Below are 25,085 nucleotides of genomic sequence, written 5' to 3'. Positions count from 1 at the left end.
TTAATAAATGAAGAACCCCCCGGCCTAAGGTTGGCTGTGGTGGCTTGCAGACACGATGCAGACAAAGTAGGTTCAAGTGGAGTGACAGAGGCAGTGGTTGGTGGCTGGTGAGATCCTGCCCGCGGTATTAACCCAGATGGTTTAATTGCCGTCATCTCTCTAAGACGAGCTGTTGTCTCTTTTTTTGGTTTCAGGAGAAGAGTTTTGTCAGGATATTTTCCAAACCAAACTGCTTTAGTGCGCTCCAGTCGTGGAATAAGACTTCCTTTGTGGAGTAATACAAATGAAATGGACAACATGAAGTGTTTAATCCTCACTGCTGTAGAAGGGCGATGTATACATGCTTTGGTCTGCCCAAATTTGTTATATGTATTCATCTGCTGAAAATGTATTTTACTGAGAGTTGAAAGCCCTGCCTTAACTGAAATCTTGCGCCTTTGCTTCAGAAATGGGAGTATGGCTATTCTGAGGGTGCACTGCGGGAAAGCTCCTGCGCTGTCCTTCAGAAGACAAGCACGTTTTGTGTTTTAACTTTGATGGCTGTTGTTCGGATTTGCAAAGCCAAAGCTTGTGCAGTTATCGTCCTAATACTTCTAAATCCAGCTGAAAGTTAGGCTCCAGCATGGCAGACACAAGTGAGATAGGAAGAAGGTTCTGCACTGGGGACCTTCCAGTTGAACGTGTAGGAAACAAGCCATCTTTAGGCAGGAAAAGGAACGCATGCAGATGTAATAAAATCACGTTCCTGCCTCTGCTTCGCAAAGTTTCCCGCGAAAGGTGCTGCTTTAAGCCGAAGCCACTCTCCGTCCCGCAGGTCTGGCACTAGCTCGACTCCCCTCCGCTCCACCAGCTAACTGTCACATTACTATTATTAGTTGATTGCTCTCCGTCTGCCATAAAACGACCCGGGGCCTGACCACGGCGGGTATAAAGCCTCCCCCCGGCCGGGCAGGCACCAGCGGCGGTGGAGCGCTCGCTGCCAGCCCGGCGCGTCCCGCTGAGAGGCTGCGGTGGCTGTAAGTACGTGGTGACCAGGAGCTGCTGGGGTGACAGAACGCTGCCATCACCTGGGGCAGCCGCCCCCGCGGCCTGGCAAAGCCGGGGGGTGCCGCCGCCTCAGCCGCGGGCCGGCCGGCAGCGGGCGGGCGGCGGGTCCCCGTCCCCTCCGCCCGCGGGGCCCTCTCAGCCCCAGCCGCGGGGCGGCCTCCCTCCCCCGGTTATTTATAGCTCCGCGGTGCTTCCAGCCCAAAATAAGCCCTGTTGGCCGGGCGGCTCCCGGGGGGGGGGGAAAGGAGCCAGGCTGCGCCCCCCGCCGCGGCGAGGGGCCGGGCACGGCGTGCCGAGCCGCGCCGCAGGGCCGGGGCCGAGGCGGGCCGGGCCGGGCTGGGACAGCTGCCGCGGCCCCGGGCTCGCCTGGAATGCGGGCGCCGGCGGCGCGTCGCGACTTTTATGGAAAGTTGCAGCGCCGGAGCGGCGGCCGCAGCCAAGGGGCGCTCGGCAGCCGCCAGCCGGGACCGCGCCGAGCCGCAGCGGCGGGGCAGCGCTCGCAGGTAAGAGCGGCTCCGCCGGCCGCGGGTGGGAGAAGAGGGCTCGGGCTGCCTCCCCCGCCCCGCTCGGCCCGGCGCTCCCCCGCGGCCGCCCGGCTCCGCTGACCCCCGCAGCTCCTCGGCCGGACCCGCCGCCTCAGGGCCCCGCCGCCGAGGAGCCCGTTCCGCCCGACGCCCCCTCACAGCCCCCGCGGGCGGCCGGGCCCAGCGGCTGCCCGGAGGTCGGGCGGGCGGGCGCGGTGGGCGAGGGACGGCGCCGAGGCCCCCTGGGTTGCGGTGGCAGCCGGCGGGGGCGGCCAGGGAAGGGATAACGGGACGCGGCGAGCGCTGCGGGCTCCCCCGGGGCGGGGTCCCCTCACGGGCCGCGGCTCGGCGGCCGGGCAGGGGCACGGCGCTGCCCCCGCCACCGGGGCGACGGGTTTTAAATGAAATTGTCGCAGGTCGGGGTTGTGCCCGGCGGGGGATCCCGCCCGCCTTCGCGCCTCCACTCGCCGCGGAGCCGGGCGGCAGCGGGGCGGCTGCGGGCGCTCTGCGGGGAGGCGCGGGGCGGGCTCCCGTGTGGGTCTGCGCCGGGCGGTGGTGTGCCTCCGGGAAAAGTTAGTGGAAAATCCCCTGCGTTCGTAGTCGGCGGGTGCCTGCGTGAAGGGCAGCCCCGCGCCGCCGGTGCGCTCGGCAGCGGGCTGGCAGCGCCCCGAGGATCCGCTTCACCTGCGGGCGTGAGGCACCCGCGCCTGGAAGGACGTACTGGGCTCCCGTGACAGCTTACGAACGAGCTGCTGTCGACTTTGCTTTAGGTAAATAAGAGCTTCTGCTAGCGCAATAGACGTCTGCGAAAAAAGGCACGTTAAGTGAAAACGCATCAGTATTTCGGAAAGTAATCAGCAAGTAGCTGGATTCTAGAAAAGAGTACTCTCAACCTTCGATCTCGGGTATTAAGAGACCCTAGATCTCTTAGGAAAATGTCCAATTAAATTAAATTGTAAAATAATAATTAGCCTTATAAGAGGGACAAGTGTATTAATGAAATACAGAGGTACAGCAGTATGTTTAGTATACGTAGAAAGCGCATTCTGGTGAAATACAAGAACTGGGTTGACGGTTTAAGACGTGCCTAAGGAATTCTCTAACTGCATTTGGAATATTTTAAATGAGTAGTTTCCTCCGTGAAAGAAGTCGGACAATCTGTCATTTACCATACTTGGATATTCAGCTTCGAAACTCCTTTAACAAGGAACGGCGCCATGGCCGAGCCCTCTGGAAGCTGGCTGTGGGAAAACGGAGGGGAAGGTTGGCGGCGGTGCAAGAGCAGTTCAGGAAGCAATATGAGGGACCCTTTGCTGTGCACCGAAGGTGGCCATGTCCGCTCAGATGAAGGTGTTGCACATGACCTGGTTTTCATGGGCATCAGAGTAGGGTTGGTCAAGTGGAAGCAGCAGCCAGTCTCCAGGAAGCCAGGAGACCTCTCCTCTGCGGCAGAGGCATGGCACAGGCACAGTGACGACCACTGTGTTCAGTCTGAGCTGACCACGAGGATTCCAGAGAAGAGGCAGATAGGCTGTGTCCTGTCATTGGAGAAGGGAAGAAGCAAATTTCAGTGGTGCTTCATGTCGTGTTTTATCCCACATTCCAGTATCCCGATGTCTGAGGTCCTGTCAGTGGAGTCAACAAAAGTTGAGCTCAAATCATACTGTTTCTTTTCAGCTGCTGTGACACAAGAGGGGGTGGAAGAACTATGGCATGGGGCAAAATATGCTGGTTTTTCTCTTGGGGATCTCAGTTCACAGTTCGCTGACACCCACGATTAGGATCAGCAGATATCTTGGGACATGAAATCATGGGCCAGACGATCTCAGCAGGGCTTCCCCCGCACAACAGACCAAACTCTCAGCCCCTACTATGTTTGCTCTGGAACCTACGTACCCTGTAACAGTCTGTGAAGAGAGTAAGGAATTAACAGACAGACCTTTTCTACAGAGAAGGGTGATTTTATTTTTTAACACAGCAGTTGGACTACATGGCACTGTCACATTAAGAGTATTTATAGTTAAATAAACAGACATAGACAAAATCCTTTATAATAAATGTTTTATAAATAACACCATATCTGCAAGGACTATTCTACTATCATATAAGACTTAATAAGTGTTGAAGTGCAATAAATTCAAAGATTGAGGAAAGATTGTGTATGAAATTGAATTATCTGCATCAATTGTTGGTAAGCATTTAATTTAAAGACTGAATGAAGGAGACACAAGCAAGTGGAAGTAGCTTTGTATTTTGTATTTTACAAAATGTGAAGTTTAGACAGCTGGTGTTAATTGTCATAACTCATTGGCTTCCCTGGAGCCGATGATTTATGCCAGTCCAGGATCTTCCTCTATGCACGGTAATTTTAGTATCTACTTTAGTATCTGTAATTTAGTACAACAACTGGTAGTGTCATTCCAGATGAGTTACAGTAAGGACATAAATGATGGCCATTGCTCTCTTTCCCCTCCTCTTTCCAGTTCTATTTAATATTTCGTTAAATATTTTAACGCTGTGGACTGTGTTTTCCTCTCCTAAGCGCTTTGGCTGCAAGTGGTGAGTTTCCAACTCTCACAATATGGTTTTCTTATATAATGGAGTCTTCCCTGCAAGTAGATCACAAAGAGGAGACAGATGGTAAACGTAACTTAGCCCGTGCCATGAAGGGCTTATTTATAACTCACAGTAGCCGTAGGACAGCAGGGGCCTCCCGAAAGGAGAAATCACAGAGGAACTAGACTTTGTTTAAAGCCCTGGCTTCGTACCCCTATTGTAGAGAGTAGTGTTCAGGTCAGGAAAATGCTGGTGTTTTTCTGTGCCTCGTGTGAGGATGGTAATCACTCCGCTGACGATCAAGATCTGTGTTTTCTAATGAAGGGGGATTTTGTTATTTAGTGGCAGGGTTTTTTATTTGGTTAAAGCTGCACAATATTTTTCGATCAATTGAGGACTCTGACCTCCTTTCAGAAATGGAAATTAATTAAATCTAAGGAGATGGATTTTGGGGCTTGTGAGCCATCAAACCTTCTGTGTGCCCTTAACAGTTTTCTTTGTTCACTTTGATTATTTTGCCTAAAGAAAGGTTTTAGGGATTCTGTGTGAAAAGTTGAAAAAGTGCTATGACCACAACAACTCAAGAGACACTGGAGGTGTAAGCTTACCCATTTACAGCAAACACATAGGACGCTTGAGAACAGTAGTTTTTTTATTGTTTGGTGCGGGTTTTTTTTCAGAGTATTTGCAATCTGTTGCCTAGTTTCCTACACGTTACTGGTTTTGTATTAAAATTTCCCTTGAAACTTCTTAGAGATCACTCTCTCCATTACAGCCAGTCAAGCCATTCTAGTAACGGCATTTTCTCTTCCGTTCAATTCCAGAGGTAGGACCATTGATCAAAGGATGGACGTTAAGTTTCTCTTCTAGGAAAAGTCTCGGTGTAGACCTCCTCTGAAAGGGGAACTGCAGTCTAGTACTTTCAGTATAAATGTTGTAACACCTGAGATATTTCGTTTAATCATAGGAAAGGTAAAATGTGCAGGGGAAAAAAAAAGAATTGGTGTCAGGTGAATGCTAGAGTGATGAGACTGGATAGGCAAAGAAAGCCTAGTAACGAGCTGAATTCATCTTTCATCACGGTTATGGTTGACATTATAATGATTTTTTCGATTTTTTTCTGAGTGGGAAGCTTCAGTGGGGAGCTCTTACAGCTTTTCCTGAGATATGTTGATCTCGGGAAATAAAGGATTGGACAACTTCATAACAGGACAGATCTCTTCTGAAATAAGTACATGTACAAGTAGACCTTTGTTGCCCTAAAAAACAAGCATTACTTGTATTAGATGAACTCTGTGGGAAAATTCTTGTTACAAAAGAAGGATGTATGTACAACTTAAATATATAATTAGTTCCTCTGAAAAGGGTAGGAAGATATCTTATTTAAAAGCAGCTTTTGTTAGAAAGTAAAACATGTAAAAGTTCCTTGGGTTGGAAAATTTATTACCACCTCCTTTGTGCAAAGCTGCCGGCAGATGATGGAGTCACTGTTCTTCCACGATTTGTAGGTGTCAGGACTTCTTGATTTAGCCAGTTTGGTTTTCTCAGCGACAACGCATCGAATGTGTGGATCGTCTCCTAATGATAAGGCAGATACAAAGGAGCTTCAATCCGCTGTTGTTGTTCCTGAAGCAGTGGCCACAGCTTCACAGACCCAAGCCAAAACTCAAGGAGTGCTTCTTTTTTTTTCTGAAAGGTACTAAATTGTCCTTACTGGAAATTACTCATCTGGTTTGAGGGGTCCTGGAGGGAGGGTCCCGCTGCTGTCCCCGCTCAAGGTTTAACTGCCCCAGGGAGGGAAGAAAGTGCAAACATGGGTGATATCGTGTTTAGTAATGCCCTACTGCTTTATAGCCATATCTTTTAGCATCGACGATGGAGGCAGGATGACTTGCAGATGCAAAATGTCTTAGAGCCAGCTGGCTAGCCTTCAAGCATATTAGGAGTTAGTCATGCCAAGGAACTGGAAAGTAGCCTAAAGTAATAGGAGATATGGCAGTAATCCAAATGGCAGTAATGTACCTGCCATCTTGAGGGCCCACAACCTGTTGGACTGGCACATTTTTGGACATTCAGACAGCAGGAAATTGCAAAGGAAATTTCTTCCAACAGTTGCACTTTAAAGAAAATTTCAGATTTGTTATTTGAGGGTAGGTCTCTCTGCTGTCAGCAGTCTTAGTGGCACTGTCAAGGGGTTCAGGTAATTGGAGCTATCAGGGTCAAGACAAAGGTTTAGCTCAAGAGCTAAATTGCGTTCTCAGACTCGTAAACCTAATCTTCTTCCTACAATTGATTGCACATAATAAGCAAATCAGACTCTGGAATAGTCAGTTTTCAAACGACATTAAGATGAAGCCATATAGAGAGGGTATGTTGCTGCAGTGAAGGTTAGCAATAACCTTTGTTTGAGGTGTTTAGGTGAAATGGAATTCCTTGTGAAAGATTATCTTTGGGACTTACTGCTCCAGCCCCGTGTGAAGGCTGGAAGGTCTCTATGTCCCAGGCTACTTCAGTGCATGAATTGTACCAACGCATGACATTCCTTTGTTTTCTGATGGGTTCGTGCAGTAAGCCTTTTATTCAGCTCTGTATTTCAAGTACAAGGCTAAAGGCTATCAGCCACAAGTAGGGAAGAAGAAATCTAAAAAGCAGAGAAACAAAAAGAGAACAGAGGAGAACTTCTCTAAGACCTGCTTAAAAAATGAGGAAGTCAAAGGATTTTAACTAGTTTTGTTACGCTGATCACAATGGGGATTTTACTTACACGCATGAAGTAGGCTAAAGCCTACAAAGATGTGCAAACCCAACTGCACAATGTGCAAATGGATATTAAAGTACATGGGGACCTTCAGACCACAAGAATGCTAGTTGAGATATCTGCCTTTCTAGACACAACAGAACTTTCACATGCCATTGCTGATCTGAAACAGTCTAAATGGAAATTAACACTTAGTACTTTTATGTTCGTGCGCTCACAAGTGGCAAACTGAACGGTGTCAGTCTACAAATGAGGTATTTGTCAGCTCTGATTTGGGGGGGGAATGACTTTCTATACTCATTTGTTGAAAAGGAACTCCCAAGTGTTCCCCTGAACACCTCTGTTGCAGCTGAATTTTAAGAGTTTGGAATTTGTAAATCAGGGCAGGGATTGGTAGCTAAATGCTTGTTTCACATATTGTGACTATTTTAATTTGGGAAAACATCCCAGGATGTCTAAGAATCTCATCTGATGTGTATAGCTACAGCAGCACCAATGAGCACTGATGATGGTGTATTTTCGAAGAGCTTATATGGCAACAACTCTTAATGTTCATTATTTTTAACATCACATAAAATTTCCCATGTTTATAATCTGTTTGTAATTAAGAAATAGAGAACTTACAGGCTCAGAACTACTAAGAACTTTCTGTATCATGAAAAACCCTGACTACAGTTCCTCTAAACCACCAGTGAGAAGTCCCTTCCAGCAGTAAGCTCCTTTTCTACCCTTTTTACTTTGCGCCTTTGAGTCTGTTTGTTTGCACCATGTTGGACACACTGAGTTTTTAGGCTTGGCTGGGACTCAGGGCATCGGTACGGTGCAGAAGGCAATGGCACCACAGTCATGTCAGGATTTCCTTCCTCCCACGAGCTCCGATACACCTGATGATTTAAAAAAAAAAAAAAAAGGGGGGGGGGGGAAGAGGAAAAGGCTTGCCCTGAACTTGAAGTGCCTTTCTGTTAGGTTTCTAATACACAGAGTAATTTAAAATTTGTAATGCTTTTCTCTTAAAAAATGCAGTGCAATTTCCAGCCCACAATTAAATGATACAAACGCTTTCTCCAAGGTATGCATGCAGTTTACCTAACTCATTTTGTAGTTTTTAGCACTAGCTTCCCCTAGAGTAGCCCTAGGAGAAAGAAAAGCGTTATTTTGTATTTCCACGTTGGGGGAAGAGCTGAGGGAGTTGCCAGCCAGGCTGCGACTCAAGCAAGAGCGTACACCCAGGCAGGAGATCCATCCAGCTGCATCTCTGAAACGCAGGTTGGTTCCCCCTGGCCACCGGGCCATCTTTCCTCCTCTCAGCCGTATAAAGGCGAAGCAGCATCTCCAGGAGGCCGCGGGGTTTTGGCCTGAGCACTCCACAAACTCGGTGCAACCTGAGCTCGCTGGCTCGTACGCGAGGCTGAAGCGGAGCGGCGGAGGTGCAGAGCACATTCCTTTCTGCTAGCACGAGCAGTGAGAAAACCAGTTTCGTAACACACCAAACAGGGCAGCCAGAGCTTGGCTGCAAGTTATTTTTTTTTCTTTTTTTTTTTTCTCAAATGGAAATTAAAACCCAATATCTAGGACTATATAGAGGGGTTATGAGCATGAATAGTGAATCATAAGCTTGTTCTTTTAATCACTGTTGCATACTTAGAACCTATTCATGTCCTCAAAGGCCTCAGAGGACCAAATGAAATTGTGATACATCGATTTCAGCCTATGCAATGTTATTTACAGGGAGATGGTTAAAGCATCATTTAAAAGGAAAAAAAAGGAATATAACTACAACTGTTTCTTTCAGGTAGAAACTGAAAGCAATCTTAAACGTAGCAGGTGCAGAGCACAGCGCAGTAGCCATGAATGACATTGCACAGAAAACTGAGGTATGTACCAATTTTAAAGTAATCAAAGTAGTGTAGTAATTTACAACTGACGCTTGCAAAAAGAGTAATTACAAACAATTGTAAAAGACAAACAATTATACTGTAAGTCTGCTGGTACTGCTGTTATTTTAAGACAATGGAAGGGCGCTTGAAAGTAGCTTAAGGAAACTATCTGATGTGATGGAATCTGTGAAATACATTCTTACTGTTATTAAAAAAAAAAACTGAAGGAGGAAGGCAAAATAAAGGCAAAAAAATACGAAGAAACTTCAAATGATGTGGGGGAAATTCAGGGCAACATTCACATTTAATTCTAAAATGTAAATATTAGGCTACTTCAAAGATTTCTTCGTAGACTTACCGAGCACCAGGAACAAAAGCAGGAACAAATACTATTGCCTTAGGTGGAAAATATGAAACACGGAATGTTCTCAGCCAGTTTTCTCAGCATTACTGTATGGAGGCATTCCTGCAGTCGTTACAGTAAAAAGAGAGAAAACTTCACAGTAGTTCTGAAAAGTGGGAACTTCCCTTCCTCACATGCAGAGTAGGCATTGGCAAAGAAGCGTCAGTAGCTGTGTCAATATCACAGTCCTGCAAGTCCAGTGATTTTGACACTTTATAACATAAAATCACTGGACTTCTGAGTTTCTCTCACTATTAAAAAAGTAAGTGTATAATGTACTGGAAGTTTTAAATGAACAAATAATACTATTTATTTAAAAACCATATATGGCTGTTGAACTGCTGCAGAAGAAAACATAGATATTGTATTATATCTCTGTGTCTTTATATCGGTTTTAAATGCTGGGGGTGCAGGTGACTGCTTATGATTGAAAGCACCAATATAGATCCATATCTAATTTTAAAAAGCCACAGTAATTGAAAATGCATATTCACATAGTTCATATAATTATTTATGTAGCTATTTATTACAATTACTTATGGCCTAAGCTTAATACAATGTTAAGTGTTGCTTTGGATATTTTAGTATGTATGACTCTTTATGAACAAATGCAATGATGGTTAATTGATGATGGCTAGTGGCACGAAGTTCATAATTCCAAACGCACTTCTGTTTTACGTTCTTACATTCTTTCTAATCCAATCTATCAGAATATTTCTGTCCATCATCTGTTTCACCTTTCTTTTTCTTATCTTCATTTCTTCTATATCTTCACCAAGATTCTGCTTTCTTCATCTAAACCCGTCCAAAAATCCTATGTGCCCAAGCTTCACAAGGGTGATGTAAAGGATAAATTTGAAGCTATGCAGAAAGCAAGGGAAGAAAGAAATCAAAGGAGATCTAGAGATGAAAAGCAAAGAAGAAAAGAACAATATGTTAGAGAGAGAGAATGGAACAGGAGAAAGCAGGAGGTTATTGTCTTTGCAAATATTTTGTGTTATTTTAATATTCAATATTATACGTGAAAATCTTTTCACATTATTTTACGACAATAATACTGGAATTTTATTTAAGGTATAAAGACAGTTTACTTTCTGTGTTTCATCAACTAGATGAAGGAACTGCTTGGATCTGATGAAGACGATGACGCAAAATCATCTAAAATAGAAAAAGGTTATGTTCCAAAGCTCATAGGTAAGAGAGAGGCCTGATTTTAAAGCTCACATAATTCACTAGATAAGTATCAGATAATAATTCAGGAACTACTGAACTGTGTATTTCATATTCACAGGAACCGTTAAAGGCAAGTTTGCAGAAATGGAAAAGCAAAGGCAAGAAGAAGAAAGAAAAAGAACGGAAGAAGAAAGAAAGCGCAGAATTGAACAAGACATGATTGAGAAAAGAAAAATCCAAAGAGAATTAGCAAAAAAAGCACAGGAGGTATGTTCATCTGATATAACTGTAAACAATCAACACAAGAAAGAAGTTTTACATTGATCAGAAAGATCTGATCTTAAGATTTATGATAGTGGTGATTTACATGGAAAATGCTTGATGGGATGGAAGTGTTGAATAATGTTCAGAGAATCTTCATCTTCTTTATGGTAACAATTTTTTTAATCACTAAACTTGAGTTATAGATGAAACCAGGTAGGCATGACCCTGGTAGGAATGCGAATCAGGCAAAAATTTTGGTGTCATAGGCATACAAGAGTTTATAGAATTCACTGAACTAATTTAAAAGTGTTTCTTGTATTTTACTGATCCTTACTTTAGACAATTTTTGCTTATAGATTAGTGCATACAGTTCAGTGATAGATGAACAAAGGCAAGCGAGAACAACTAAGAAACCGCCATCAGCAGGCAAAAAAGAGAAGATAATAACGTAGTAAAAATCATAAACCACGAAGATTCAGATCATGTTTTATTCCTTTGCTATTTTGTGAATCTTTATTACATATACATGTGAACAGACTCCAACTTTTGGTGATGCCAATAAAGCAAATTGTGTCTTTTGTAGAATTTTGCATTGGGGTATCGTGTTTAATTCCATTTGTAAGTTTTCTTCAGTGCTGCAAATACTGCAGTGAGAGTGAACATCTAAATGATACGGTAGAACCATAAGCCAATTTTTATTTAACCAAAAGACAGTAGTCCTTAATTTTGGTTTGATTTTGTTGTAAGAAGAGAAAAACAATGCTATAGGAGGAGCCAGTTTTCAACAAGGACTTGGACAGTATTTTCTACTAAGACTTTTAACATTGTTCAAACCAGACTTTTAACTGGAAATGTGCCTAACGTATTTCATCTACTCTGAAAGGCAGAAGTACATACCATATAGAATTTTAGAAAGTATGTTAGTTTTTGACAGAAACATACAAAGACACCATAGGAAGCAAATACAGCAATAGGCTTTTTGCAGGAGTTGAGGGGAAGATAATGTCACTTGAATCAGAAACAATCAATTAATTTGCTTTAGCTTTTCTTCTTTTTACACATTTCTGGAATGCTTACATGAAGACTGGACATCTAAAGCACTCGGTTCACCCTGAAGTGTTAAGAATGCGTTAGCATACTTTCTGTATGATGTTTCATGTCGTGTTCCCTCTTCCTCAACAAGCTAACCTACCTGAAGTATTCCAGCAAAGGTTCAATCATTACCATCTCTGTGAATTTAAGTGCTACATACATATCACTGATACAATAAGAATTTCCAGTTCTATGTTTGCAAATCTAAGGCAAAGAGCCAAAGTAATGTAATCATATGAAATTCTCATTTAATAGATTGATGACTTTAACAATACGGGAACTGAATCAGCAGCAGAGGTAATCAGATTTTTTTAAAGAAATGTTCACCTACATTTTTATTCACTTTGTTTTATTATTGTAATTTGGGCTGGGAAAAGGGCACACAACCACTTCAACCAAGAAGCTAACAATTTTTTAAAGTATATGAAACTATATGTCTGTACTTGAAGTGAATTTATTTAAGTCTGCACTGTGAATAGTTTGTGCTTAAAAACATCTAAAATGTAAATATTCAAAGCCGCCAGAATGATTTGAGATACACTGGCAATGATACTCTAAGTCCTCTTGCTTTGGAAAGTTGTCATCTTAAAAGCTCTTTGCCTTAAACTTGAAATTACAAGGGGATTCTGTCAATATACAGATGTTTGAACACCTTACTCAGTTCACTGTTTTTTCTAATTGACTAGTTCACCACATGGCTTTGGATTGCTTGAACACCTTACTCAGTTAACTTTTTTTTTTTCTTTAATTCACTAATTTACCATATGGATTTGGATTTTAAGTCTTGCAAATAGATGTTTAATTTCAAAAAGCTAGGTCCAAAGATCCTATTGTCTTTCACTAACACAAGAAAATCACATTCCTACTACAGTTTTGGAAAGACAAACAAACATTAGTTTCCAGTTATTTGACAGTATCCCCGTTAATCATGGTATTGTGTGGAAAAAAAAAAAAAAGGGTAACATGTATTTTGACAAGTTGTGAAAAGAGTTTTGAAGCAGCAACATCCTTCAAAAAAATTACTGACAAACTGTATACTGCTCTCTAGAACTACTAGCTTTATTCCAACCGCAGTATATCCTTTACTGGCTAAATACAAGACTGGAACTAGAGCATGGCTACAATTGCTATGTATCCAAAATTTCACCTGTTCTTCTCCAAACCATGACTATTTATAACTAACAGTTAATGAAAATATGTAAAGAAATGAAGGAGCTTGCGAGCAGTTACGTTTAAAATATAATTCAGCCTTGATGCTCTTCAGATGTTACAAGAAAACTAGCGACTGCCTAAGGCAGATAGGTTTATTCTTGTTGGTAATACTCAATGCAAGTAATTCTCTTGGAAGCTTTGGCGCACAAAGGTAAAAACAGACTCATTTCTTAATGAAACTGATATCTAGAAGTCACGCTTTATGAAAATATAATAAATATCTTTTTGGACAGGAAGGGGATGATTCACTGCTAGTTACAGTAGTGCCTGTAAAACCCACCAAAACACCTGGGAAGATGAAAATAAACTTTGAGAACACAGGAAAGGAGAGAGCAGACCAAAGAGAGAGACAGGATGAAGAAATGAAGCTAAAATATGACGAACAAAAACAATTCCTTAAGGAAACCAAGTGCCTTTCATATGTCATGGTAAACCACTCATCTAAAAATAGCTGAGAAATGAATAGCTATTATGTAAGATATAACTATTTCATTTTTCTTACATAGGGTGAAAATAAAGAGAATGAAACACAAGAGTCTCTGTCTCCGGGTAAGCTGAAAGTAACATTTGAGGAACTTGAAAGACAGAGACAGGAAAATCAAAGGCGGCAAGCAGAGGAAGAAGCGAGACAGCGTTTAGAAGAGGAAAAACGTGCCTTTGAAGAAGCTAGACAGAGAATGGTAAAGACATGTTTTGTTCATCTAGTTACAGAATTTTCACATAGGATATGCTTTTATGTTCTTTCCTGTATCTGATTCTTTTTTCTTATTCCTTAACTATATTTCAAGCTGTTGAGAGTCTGAAAATTGCATCACCATTAATTTTCGGCCTTAGTTCTAACTCAGTAACCACACTGGCATAATGCTTTAGACATTCTTTTAGTAAAACCGGGGCATTTACATGTTTTAAATTTGCCAGCAATCTTAGCAGGCTTTATACCTACTTTGTAGCACCTTAAGCTGTAAGTTCTCAAGTAGACAATTAGCTGTCTGTTTTGTTCTTAGATAGTGCTTCAGATGTTTCAGAAACCAGTTTTTTTTGATGAAAACATTCTGTAGTAACAGAATGCTATTTCTTACTCCCATATTTATTTATAAATACAATAGATAAATACATCAATTACAACTTTCCTCTTATGAAGAAAGGGAAAACAGACAGGTCAGCTCTCTTGTATGTATTGACATAAATAACAATATAATAGGAACTACCAAATGAAGCCCCAGATTGTCAGAAGTGTAGCTCAGAATTCCTGTTTTACATTACTTGCAAGGCTGCCTCCAAACGTGTTCTTTATCATAAGCCAGACTTATTCTACATCAACTATAAACAGACCTCACTATAGTTTGTTCTTTGAGCACACTAAAGGAATCAGACACTTAGGATTAACATAAGATATACCAGATAGATAGTTTAGTTCTGTATTTCCTCACTGTACTCCATTTCCAAAAGCATTTTTTAAGTTCTGTATTTAAATATCTTTCCCTTGTACAATCATGATCACTATGACTTGGCTAATTCACATACAAAGAAGATTAATGAGAAATGAGATTTTAATCTTCTGTGAAATCTTCAAAAATATTATTTCTAGGAATTTCCTAACTTAAAAAGAGTATAATTATGAATGGGCATTCTTGGACAAACAGCTCGAGATCACTATGTTGACTGTATTTCAAAAACATTCAGGAAACTGATATTCTCCAAGAAAACAAAAAACAAACCCCAGAACCCCCAGAAAGCTGAAACACTTACATTCCCAGCTGGTCCAAACTGAGAGGGTTCTAGGTTTAGGCAGATACACAAATTGTAGTTTACTCCTTTATCTCCACCTCCAATAAATCACTTCACCTTTCTGCACCAGTGACCTTGACATTCTGTCAATAACGCACTTTTTTCTTGTTATTTGGGGGTGGGCAGGGGATACTAGTGAAGGAGAAGAAGGAAGAAAATGAAGGAGAGAGAACTTCATGAAGTCACTAGCCATTCTAAATGAAGTTTTGTTCACATTTCCCACCCTTATGTATATGTGTTTATTAACCAAATAATATACTTTACAAATTCCTTATTTCTAGCATGCAGTTCTATCTGCTGTCAGTGGTCGTCAAAATTTGAAGTTAAAAGTTTTCTTAAAGGAAGAGTTCAGCAGTTAATTTCCTTCAGTTCTTTCTTTTTTCTACACAAATTCCAAATAAAAGATTTCTTTAATTCCCTTAACTGGCCACCCCACGTACCAGTCCCAGGGCTGCTTGCAGTATAGAGAAATCTGGAATACCGATACTCTGACAGGTCCCAATTTCCTCCATAAACAAATAAAGTACTCTGAGATATCTTCTGAAGATGGTTTGTTCTTTTGTTCTTGATTGCAGTTGGCAAACCCCAGGCTTCCCTTAGCAGATAAGTGTTCACTGGAGACAAGTAACAGTGAGGAGATCAGAGTATCTCAGTTCCCATTCTTCAGTGATGATTAAATGTCTAAAAAGAAAAGAAACAAACATCTCAGTCTGGAGTAACAGCAAAACGTTAATAGGTTTAGCTTTGCTATCAAACTCTACAGCATTTTTTTAACTGATAAGTGCATTGGTGAAAACAATTTATATGCAAACAAAAAGGCTTGATGGAATAAAGGTCTATGAAAGTGATGTAAAGAAAGTGAATAGGGAGCGATTTACAATAAAGGATCCAACCCTGAGACCATAAAATATGTACTTAATTGTTCAGCCTTTTCCTGATAACACGTTGTTCTTTGAATTACACACTCAAAGGATCTTTAAAAATTATAGAAGCTGCATAGAGGACACTGAAATATGTTCGTTTTTTCCCTCGCCTGGCTAAAATTGAGACTAAACTGTTTCTTACCAAACTCTTCATACAATTTTCCTCCAGGAGGAAAAAAAAATTATAAAAGATCAGAAAGGAATTAATGGAGTATTTATTTACTAGAAAGAATATTTTTATGTTTGTATAAGTCCGTTCTATTTTTCCTCTTCCTCTTCTCTGAAGATCAATGAAGGTGGTGATGAAGAATCTGAAAATTCTGTTAAAGAATTCCGCCCTAGTAAACTCAGACTCAGTTTTGAGGAGATGGAAAGACAGAGGAGAGAAGAGGAAAAGAGGAAAGCAGAAGAAGACGCAAGACGACGCATAGAAGAGGAGAAAAGAGCATTTGCTGAAGCAAGGAAGAACATGGTATGGCTTTTTTGTTTAGTATAACTTTTACCTAAGTCTCCAATGAACTAGAAAGCAGCTCTGGGAAGAAGCTTTAAATACAGTTAGGAATGCCTGCTTCAGCTCCTTCGTTAATTAGCTCACCTCACTACTTATTAGAAGGGGTGTGGGGGGGAAACTAATCAACTTCGTTTACCAAAAATCATCACAGAACAATCCTTACAGCAAGCCTACAAAGGATTTCAAATAATTTAGGCAAAACCAGATATTGTATCTAGTGGGTATTATTACGCTAGATGCAACAAACTTGGAAAGCAAAATATTTTCCCGAGGAGGATTAGTTAGGGGTTTTTGGGGGGAAGAGCAATTCATTTTACTTCTCAAAATTTATCTCCCTACCTTTACAGGGTGTCCACCGATCAGCTATTACTAAAGCATAATTAATGGCACACTAGAACATTGCTCACCACAAGTACAAATTTTATAGTCATCTGTAGCCCCTTAGGAAGGAAAAATTAAGACTGAACTCAGCTAATTGATGGTTTTATTGCATTTCATTGCTTGTTCAGAGAAACAGAAAAAGTAACTGGTGGCATTTCCCATTAGAATAATTCGTAATATAGAACTTCCGTAGACAAATACAGATATTTGTGACATGCAACGACTTCTAAAATTTGAGTTAAGATTGTACTGCAGACCAATTTTCAGGGTCCTAGGATTGGCATACTGACACTGCCTGAAAGCAGAGAAAGATGCCTGACTTCAGAGGGTGGCAACAGCATTATTTATATAAAATAACAAGCACGGAGCTTTTCACTGTATTCTTCATGCTTATTCCAACAACTTCAAGTTTCAGCAGGATTTCGGGTGTAAGCCAGTTACTTACGGGTGGCTGTTAGGAAATACAGTATTAAATTACACAACTACCAACTAAAACTAAGTATTGTTTGTTTCAAAAGGAAGGGCAAGGCATGCCATACAGAACTGTGGAATAACCTGCCCATCCGGCAGAGTCTTCCTACATTCCCCTCTGTGGTTTTATTGGGAAAGACCAACTGCATGCCTAACAAAGTTCTCTTCATCATTCAAAGCAATGCTTTTGAGACAAATTAAAGCTTCGTACAACTACTGATATTGCTAGCAGTGCTCCCTCTGCCTGAAAGTTGGGCCAAAGACAAGACCTCTACCCTGAAAGACAGCCCAGAGAAACTACAGTGTAAACTTATATTTGATATTGTACTGGTAAGCAATTATGGAAAATAGCGTCTTCTCATACCTGCAAAGAGGGAAAATAGAAGCTAAAGCCACTACAAAAAGAAAAAAAAAAAAGAGTGCTGCTGGACTTCTGCCATTACAATTTTTACAAAGAGCCAGCAGACAACTAACAGAAAGCAAAGAAAGCGCGTGCTGTCTTCTGGTTTTTCCTGCTTTTTTGAGAATCTCTTTTCTCTGACTCAGTATAGCAAGAACCTGAGCTCAAGTGTCCAGGCAAGAAAAACCTCACTGATGAAGCAGGATTTAATCCATTAGATGCAGCAGAGAGTCTATGACTGCACTGTAACAGCACACAGTGAAGACATTCAGTAATTTAAAAAAATTGACTGGCAATGTATTTTCAGCATAGACACGTTTGAGAACTTTGCTAATTAGCATCCTGAATACGAACAACACACTCTCTATTACTTGTAACAGGAAAAGTAAGCCTGTGCTTTCCCTATTTTCCACAGCTACACGATGTAGTAGCAACGCAGATGTGCTTTTACATGTTGTAAGAACACATTAGCCGTCCCTTTCAGAAGTAGTAAAGCCTCACATTCAATTTGTATGTAAGCATTTAAATTAAGTAGTTATCTTAGAACCTTTTTCATGTTTATTCATTTTAGTTTAGTTTCGAAAGTATAGGCGCATAGAAGTAGTAATATTGTTGCTGGAAAACAGAAAAGCCGCTTCCTTTTGGAAGGATCTCCCTATTTCACATTTACTTGTGCTACACCTCTCCCTCCACGCATCCCCCCATCAGGGCGATCGCTTTCAGACAGATGCATTCATCTTTCATCCCTCTCAGTCTCCTTCCATTAGAGACTGTGTAAAGAACCTGTCTTAGCAAGAATTAAAAAACATTCCACTTCCTATCAGTCGCTGTTTGCCCACTGAAAACTGGCTGACTGTGCTGCAGTTATGGCTGTCGCGGGACTGTTTCTCACTACCTTCTGTTCCCACTTTGCAGAAAAAAACAGTGTGGTCTCGCTTCACAAAATACGGCTAAAATATTTACTGAACTAACCACAAGGGTTTTGCGTATCACACAATTCAGCCGAATTTCTTGCTGTGTTTTTTAAACAGGAATAAGTTGGCTTACTCTCTTTTCATAACTTACTGCTTCAAAAATACGAGCAGACAGCTGCTGGTGCTTGCGCGTACACACAGCTTTTTACAGTTGATACATAACGCCTTGGTAAATTTTGAATTAATGCCTCTCCTACTCACTTAGCTCTGTATCTTCTCAAAGTGACGAGCATACAAACTAATGCATCACAAGCAAGAGACTTTCACATTTCTTCACTGGTTTGGCTGTGGTTAGCCCCTGAAAACGATGTGGCCATGCATTGTTTTCATTAAAGGAAATAGTTTACAGCTTTGGTTTTTGACACCGCTTCTCCACAACACAATTTCAACAAATATGCTCATATTATGCAAAACGAATGAAGAATGCAAGGCATGGTGGGGCTGAAGTCCAACTGTAAGCTTACTTGGAGGGAAAATCTGTAGGAAATCTATACTGAATAGTAGTATTTAAGTGGGATTGAGTCAAAAAAACTGTTGGAAGAGCTGTGACAAATAAAAAGGATATGGGCAAAGTAGGTCAGGACACCAGCATGAACTATGACGGCACAAAGAGCTGTGAAATGTTTAAGTTGCAATGGCAGTTAGTAGCAATAAAGAGAAAAGGGAGTGCCAAGGAATCTTTTAAAAAATATATGTTTATTCTCTGTTTCTTTATAAAGCTAGCCAAAATACTTTCTCGAATGGAAGTTTTGCTCCTTTAATTCTTTTTAGCATTTGACTGGTTACTACCGTTGGGAATGCCTACAACTGAAGGCACGTTGGGCTCGTCAATGTTTGCCAAAAGGCTTTTCAAACATGCGCTGACGAAATAGTGCCTCAAGCCACATGACCACGCAGTTCCAGATGGGTACCTCACCTCATCTCACGCATTTATCTACAGAACATTCCTGTCAAGACACTCTCTGTTGCTGTTTACATAGTTACATGCACAAACATACGTTTGTATAGGTTTTATCAAGAAGTTATTTTAAAATCTTCCTGCGTAACTCATGTCATGCTACCTGGCCACTTTTGTAGCACACAGCTTCATATTTTAGCAATGCTTTGCTTCAGCAAATTCAGTCTGATAAAATACTTGTTCTTACACTTCCTGCTTTTGGAAGTAATGAAAATCGCCTTTCCTGGGCCCTACCATCTTCTTATAAATGAGTCTACAAAATAAGCAACCTGCTCAAGAATGACCATCAAAGCCCAGCCCTGCTCCGAAGCCAGGGAAGAGGACAGGGCAGGGAGGAAAGCCTTGCTGCTGGCTTGTGCAAGGCAACCAACTGGCAACTAACTTACTATAACCAATTTGTGCAGAAGAGTTTCTTGTAGAAAACTGCATTCAGTTATCCTTCCTGTGAATACTAATTTTGCTTACGAACAGGAATATAATTCAGTTTGCTTAGAAAAAGATTACAGATGTATGTATTTCGTCGTTAAGAGCAATGGCATTCAAACACAAGCACTTTTTGTAATGATGGTCTGTGAAGGAAACAGGAATTAATTGTTTCAGGTCCCAAAGCTGCATTTAGAGGACATCCTCTCTGTTATCTTGCAAAAAAGGCCACATTTTAATAAACACCTTCATAGTCATTATAGAAATTTCATATTGTAATAATAAAGAGCTAAAGCAAATACAACATCCCCCAAATATTAGAGGAATATCCATGTCGTCATATTGGATCTTACTGTACTGTGGCAGGTGTGGCAAAATACTCAGTTATCTTTATGTCTGAGCAACACTGATCTCATCACAGGTCCCTTCAGGATGTAGCACTAATGCTCTGCATTTCCAGCAGGTGCTGGATGATGAATCCCCAGAAATGTTTAAAACATTTTCTCAAGAATCTCTTGTACCTGGCAAACTGGAAATTAATTTTGAGGAGTTACTGAGACAAAAAATGGAAGAAGAAAAGAGGCGCACAGAAGAAGAGCGTAGGCAAAAGTTGGAAATGGAGAAGCAAGAATTTCAACAGTTGAGACAAGAAATGGGAGAGGTTTGTTTATTAAAGGATATGTTAAGCATGCTCTGAATAAGGTTGGACCAGATGATCCTTGAGGTCCCTTCCAACCTGGTATTCTATGGTTCTACTCTGTGATTCTAGGAATAAAAATATAATAGATCATTGCGGTTAATTACTGAAATCTGTAACATTATATATCATAAGATACATATTTTTTTATCACTAATCTATCAGGAAAATGCTTTTATCCCTTGCTGCCCTTAAAGTAAAAGCACGATTTCAAATTTATGATTTTATTTTACAGTCACTTCTGAAAATTCTACGGTATTACTAAACCGATTTTGTAATATTTACAGTATTGGGAGAACAGAAACATCTAGTTCCCAAATGAATATACAACAGTGAAAGTAGGAAAGAGCAAAATTCTCTTTTCCTCAAGGGAATGCTGAGTTAACTAATTAGGAAAGAATTACAGTGCCCTCAACCTATGTCTAATCAGTGTATCAAGGGTTTGAAGACTGTCACAGTTGGTTTTAAAAATCACACACAAAATTTGCTTTGCATACCAAATGCCTAAAACACCACGTTCATGAACTTTACGCTTCCATTTCATTTAGTTGTGGGCAGCAATTCTTTATTATTCCCTTTTGAATGTTACAGGACTACACTTACTTATTTTGGTTAAGCTGGAGTGAGTAATAAAGGCCCTAGCTTGCAAACTTCTCAGGTAAATTTTGTATTACATCCTGGGGAAGAAGGGAGAGACAGGGACACCCAAGTAAAATGCGTGTACATCCTTACTGTCAGTCAGAGGTCATAAAAGGAGGGAGTAAAGCACCAACAATTACAGCTTCAGACGTGGTTTGACTACGGGATCCAGAACTGCCATTGCTTTTCCAGGCATGACGTCCTGAAAGCTTTTTACTGAATTTAAAAAAAAAGTAATAATTTTCTGTCTATCAAAGTAGGTTTTAGAAAATTCTTTCCTATCATCTTGCAAGTAAGTCAGAGAGGTAAATCATGGATCCCAGATAACTAAGTTTTTTGTATCGCTAGGTGTCTGGCTTTCTGAGCCTGTGAAGGGTGGTTTGTTGACAGCAATCCTTGAACAAAGGCTACATTCAAGCAAGATGTTTTAAAATCTGTATCTAGTTTGGATGCGATACAAATGCAGCAATCCTGAGAACAGCAAGGGAAAAAAAAGAAATTAGAGGGAAAAGGTCTCTGTGCTGATTTCAAATAACTAAGAGAACTGGTGAAGTGTAGTAAGTGACACCCATCTGTGGGAAGAATAGGTAGTAAAAATTAGGGCATTATCCACCTTAACGCATTCTGTAATTTCTGAACAGCTGGAAGAAGAGTCTGAAACTTTTGAGCTAAGCAAAGAATATGAAGAATTAATAAAGCTAAAAAGAAGTGGTTCTATTCAGGCGAAGAATTTAAAAAGCAAGTTTGAAAAAATAGGACAATTGTCTCAAGAAGAAATACAGAAGAAGATTGAAGAAGAGCGAGCTAAGCGAAGAGCAATGGATGAAGAAATAAGAGAAAGGGAAGCTGAAAAATTTCAAGAGGTAAGTTACATTCTGTATATGTTAAGAATATACTTGACTAGCACACTAACGATCCAGGAGGGGACAATGCTGCTGCTTTCACCAAAGTTTGCTCCGTTTCCAAAATGATTTTCTCCCTTCTTTCCTGGTCCCCCCTTTGGATGCATGAGGAAATCTCACCTCAGCATCCCTGAAGAAAACAGCACCAGTTTATTATCAGTCATCTGGTCAAGCAGAGATCTGCTTTTCTGCTTAAAGTCCTCAATTCGGCATCTTAACAAGCTGCAACCTGCCAGCCTGAGGGTTTGAAACATTCGCGTTTGAGAATTCATCTATTGATCATCACACGCATTGCTTCTCCGCCTGAGTTCATTCTCCACTGTATGAATTAAAAAAAACCCCACAGCAATCCCATATGAAGATCAAGCCTTTTTATCATCTTAACTTGTTTCTTAGGGTAGAGCAGAAAAGGATGCCTGCTTATCTATGCTTCAGACCGGAACCTGTCACATTTTTTCATGCATTTCTTGTTTTTACAAGAAATGAAACTATCGGTCTAACCAAGTCAACACTCTGCTCTGTGACCCAAAACACCAACGTGAGCTTTCATGACATAATCACGTGCCAGTGCAGGAAACTTAACCGTAGGCAGCTTGGTCCGAGTCTCGTCCTGAGGTTCATTCCCACAGTAGTCAGTCACGTCAGTATCGGCTCAAAGCCTATCTTTTTGAGCTTTTAATTTAATGACTGACGCTAATTGTGTTTCTAAGGTCAATCTGTGTTAGGTGTTGAAGCCACCGTAACATCGTGGCATGAAAAGTCAAGTCACTAAGGATTTACCGTTGCCACAAGACAGTACTCAACTTCTATATGAAAAGAAATCTTTAGGAGTATTTTTCTGCCCAGCATTTTTGAAATTAACTTTGCAAGTATTTTGCCCTGTCCCTGGGATAAACTATTACGAGACTTGATCTTAAACCCAACATCAAACAAACCTCTGACAAAAACAGGACTCTAGGTGGCTTTGCTGTTAAGAGCTACCGCTCTACAAAACTAGTTTTATTATCATATAGACTTAAAACATAATAAAGGAATTAAGTCCTACTTTGTTTTTTTTGTCCCCTCCAAGGATGATGAGGTAGATGTGAGACCAGCCAAGAAATCTGAGGCTCCGTTTACTCATAAAGTAAACATGAAGGCCCGTTTTGAGCAAATGGCAAGAGCCAGGGAAGAAGAGGAGCAGAGGAGAATTGAAGAACAGAAGTTACTACGCATGCAGTTTGAACAAAAAGAAATCGATGCAGCGTTACAGAAGGTAGAAATTACAAAGTACCTTTTCTTCAGTCCTAAGTGTCTTTTAATCTAGCATCTGATCACCACTGATGGTGACGCTGCCAGAAGCATAAAAGGAACATTAGACTTGTTTTAACAGCTGCTGTGAATTGCTGCAATAATGTAAAATTGCTTTTGGTATTTTCACATGTCTTGAAGAGTACAATGCAAAGAAAGTTCATTGTATCCTTTGAACAGTCTGAAAATGGAATCTGCATTCATGCCTATATTTTACCCCAAGATTCCAGCCTCATTAAAATCCATTTTACTGCCTGTTCCATGTGCAGATTCAGTGCATTATGTTACCTAGTGAGGACAGGTGTGGCGTTCCCCCTTCTCAGAAACATGGTAACTTTTCTGTAATCAAATGCATCACTAGCCATCATACCGCTATTGCTGCTTTAAGTGTTCTAAATCAACTTATTTTAAAACAGAAAAGAGAAGAGGAAGAAGAGGAGGAGGGAAGCATTATTAACGGTTCTACTTGTGACGATGAGGAGGATCAAGCTCGATCTGGAGCTCCCTGGTTCAAGAAGTCACTGAAGAACACATCAGTTGTCGATGGCGAGCCAGTGAGATTTACAGTTAAAATTACTGGAGAACCGAAACCTGAAGTTACATGGTGGTTTGAGGGGGAAATGTTGCAGGACTCTGAGGACTATCAATATATTGAAAGAGGAGAAACCTACTGCCTTTACTTGCCAGAAACCTTCCCAGAAGATGAAGGGGAATATATGTGTAAAGCAGTCAACAACAGAGGCACATCTGCTAGCACCTGTATTCTCACCATTGAAAGTAAGAGTTAGCCTTTTAATTTGCTTAATTCTCACTCTTCTTGCATCTTTCCTATTATGAAAATCTAATTATCTGTTTCTCTTAACTCTTTTATTTTCTAGCTGATGACTACTAATACTCTACTTTAGCTGGAATCTTTCTTCCCCTCAAAACTTTCTTACTGCATCATCTCTTTCTCTGATGGGGCCAACTAAAGAAAGCAAGGATACACACTGATTCGTCATTCCTGCATCACATAAGAATAACCTTCAAATTGTGAGAGCGTCCAGGTTCCTTGCGCAATACAAAAATTACTATTAAAGGCTAAAAAGAAGGAATCGATGTATGAAAGATCAACTAAGCAAAAAAGCTGAATTATAATAGTCTCCCACATTTGAAGACCATCTGTTGTGTAATAGTATAAAGCTAAATACACAATCTGGAAACTTGTGTAGTAGTGTAAATCTATTGGCATATTTTGCATGAACACTGAATATTTAAGCTGTTTTACTTTAACCCAGAGGCATTGAACTGGCAAAAGGAAATACTTATTGATAATGATTTTCAAAAACCCCAGTGTACTATTTTTAAAGAATAAAAGATGACGTAACTGCTCAATTTTGTTGTTTTGTTTCAAAGAGCATTAGTTTTTTTGTTTCAAAATGGGCTTGGATTTAAACTTATGCTCTTATCACACTATGCAGCTGATAGTCCAAAATAAAAAAATAATCTCAGTAAGGCTCGTAGCAGTCTCTACAGTACCAACATTTGCTTGTAAAACTTCCCATTTTTCGTTGCTTAAATGATACAGGAACAGTTGTTGGCAAAATATGAGCCTATCATAGCTAAAGTTGGTAGGAAGCAAACGTTAAGAAAAACATTTTCAGAAAGTGCCTTGCTTCTCAATCTCTGTTCTTTCGATGCAATAAATTTATTGCTGCATCACTAAACATTGTCTTCTTAAGGCTACTGTACTCTTTTTCTCTAAGACCTCTAGATACCAACACCAATGTCGTCATGCTAACACCATCTCATTGTTCAGTTTAAGCTTCTGTAGGAGTAATCT

General features: G+C 40.7%; 2 protein-coding genes across 20 annotated transcripts in view; one reads left to right on the top strand and one right to left on the bottom strand.

The window, feature by feature from the left end:
- The first annotated feature begins 901 nt into the window (after positions 1-901).
- NEXN (nexilin F-actin binding protein) lies at positions 902-24,637 on the top strand. Of its 14 annotated transcripts, none has more exons than XM_054212089.1 (15): positions 902-1,016; positions 5,636-5,823; positions 8,678-8,759; positions 9,945-10,136; positions 10,278-10,359; positions 10,457-10,605; positions 11,950-11,991; positions 13,140-13,334; positions 13,413-13,586; positions 15,904-16,089; positions 20,196-20,396; positions 21,713-21,934; positions 23,043-23,228; positions 23,680-24,040; positions 24,142-24,637. In XM_054212089.1, the coding sequence occupies exons 3-15, from the start codon at positions 8,733-8,735 to the stop codon at positions 24,153-24,155; spliced, it is 2,031 nt and encodes a 676-aa protein (XP_054068064.1). In that variant the 5' UTR covers positions 902-1,016; positions 5,636-5,823; positions 8,678-8,732; the 3' UTR covers positions 24,156-24,637. The 14 variants fall into 14 exon arrangements, with proteins under 14 accessions (XP_054068064.1, XP_054068060.1, XP_054068066.1 ...); XM_054212088.1 differs by lacking the exon at positions 902-1,016 and adding an exon at positions 1,425-1,550; XM_054212092.1 differs by lacking the exon at positions 902-1,016 and adding an exon at positions 1,871-2,341 and having other exon boundaries at positions 8,682-8,759.
- Positions 13,586-25,085, bottom strand: part of FUBP1 (far upstream element binding protein 1) — a 36,820-nt gene continuing 25,320 nt past the window's right edge. For 5 of the 6 annotated variants that reach the window (XM_054212094.1, XM_054212098.1, XM_054212099.1 and 2 more), the window contains one exon: positions 13,586-15,375. In XM_054212094.1, coding sequence (XP_054068069.1) covers positions 15,358-15,375 — 18 coding nt within the window. In that variant the 3' untranslated portion in view covers positions 13,586-15,357. The remainder of the gene's footprint in view (positions 15,376-25,085) is intronic. The other variant, XR_008468079.1, reaches the window with a different exon arrangement.

The sequence above is a fragment of the Rissa tridactyla genome, chromosome 8 (genome assembly GCF_028500815.1).
Source record: "Rissa tridactyla isolate bRisTri1 chromosome 8, bRisTri1.patW.cur.20221130, whole genome shotgun sequence".
In the NCBI taxonomy this organism is placed as follows: domain Eukaryota; kingdom Metazoa; phylum Chordata; class Aves; order Charadriiformes; family Laridae; genus Rissa; species Rissa tridactyla.
This window is presented reverse-complemented; position numbering and strand designations above follow the sequence as displayed.

What these genes read in the sequence shown, in the direction of transcription:
- NEXN (XM_054212080.1), top strand. Translation starts at nt 1,419, where the DNA reads ATGCGGGCGCCGGCGGCGCGTCGCGACTTTTATGGAAAGTTGCAGCGC. An exon ending in GAACTGAATCAGCAGCAGAG is followed by an intron (nt 11,992 to 13,139) that starts GTAATCAGATTT and finishes CTTTTTGGACAG; the next exon opens with GAAGGGGATGATTCACTGCT. An exon ending in AGTGCCTTTCATATGTCATG is followed by an intron (nt 13,335 to 13,412) that starts GTAAACCACTCA and finishes TTTCTTACATAG; the next exon opens with GGTGAAAATAAAGAGAATGA.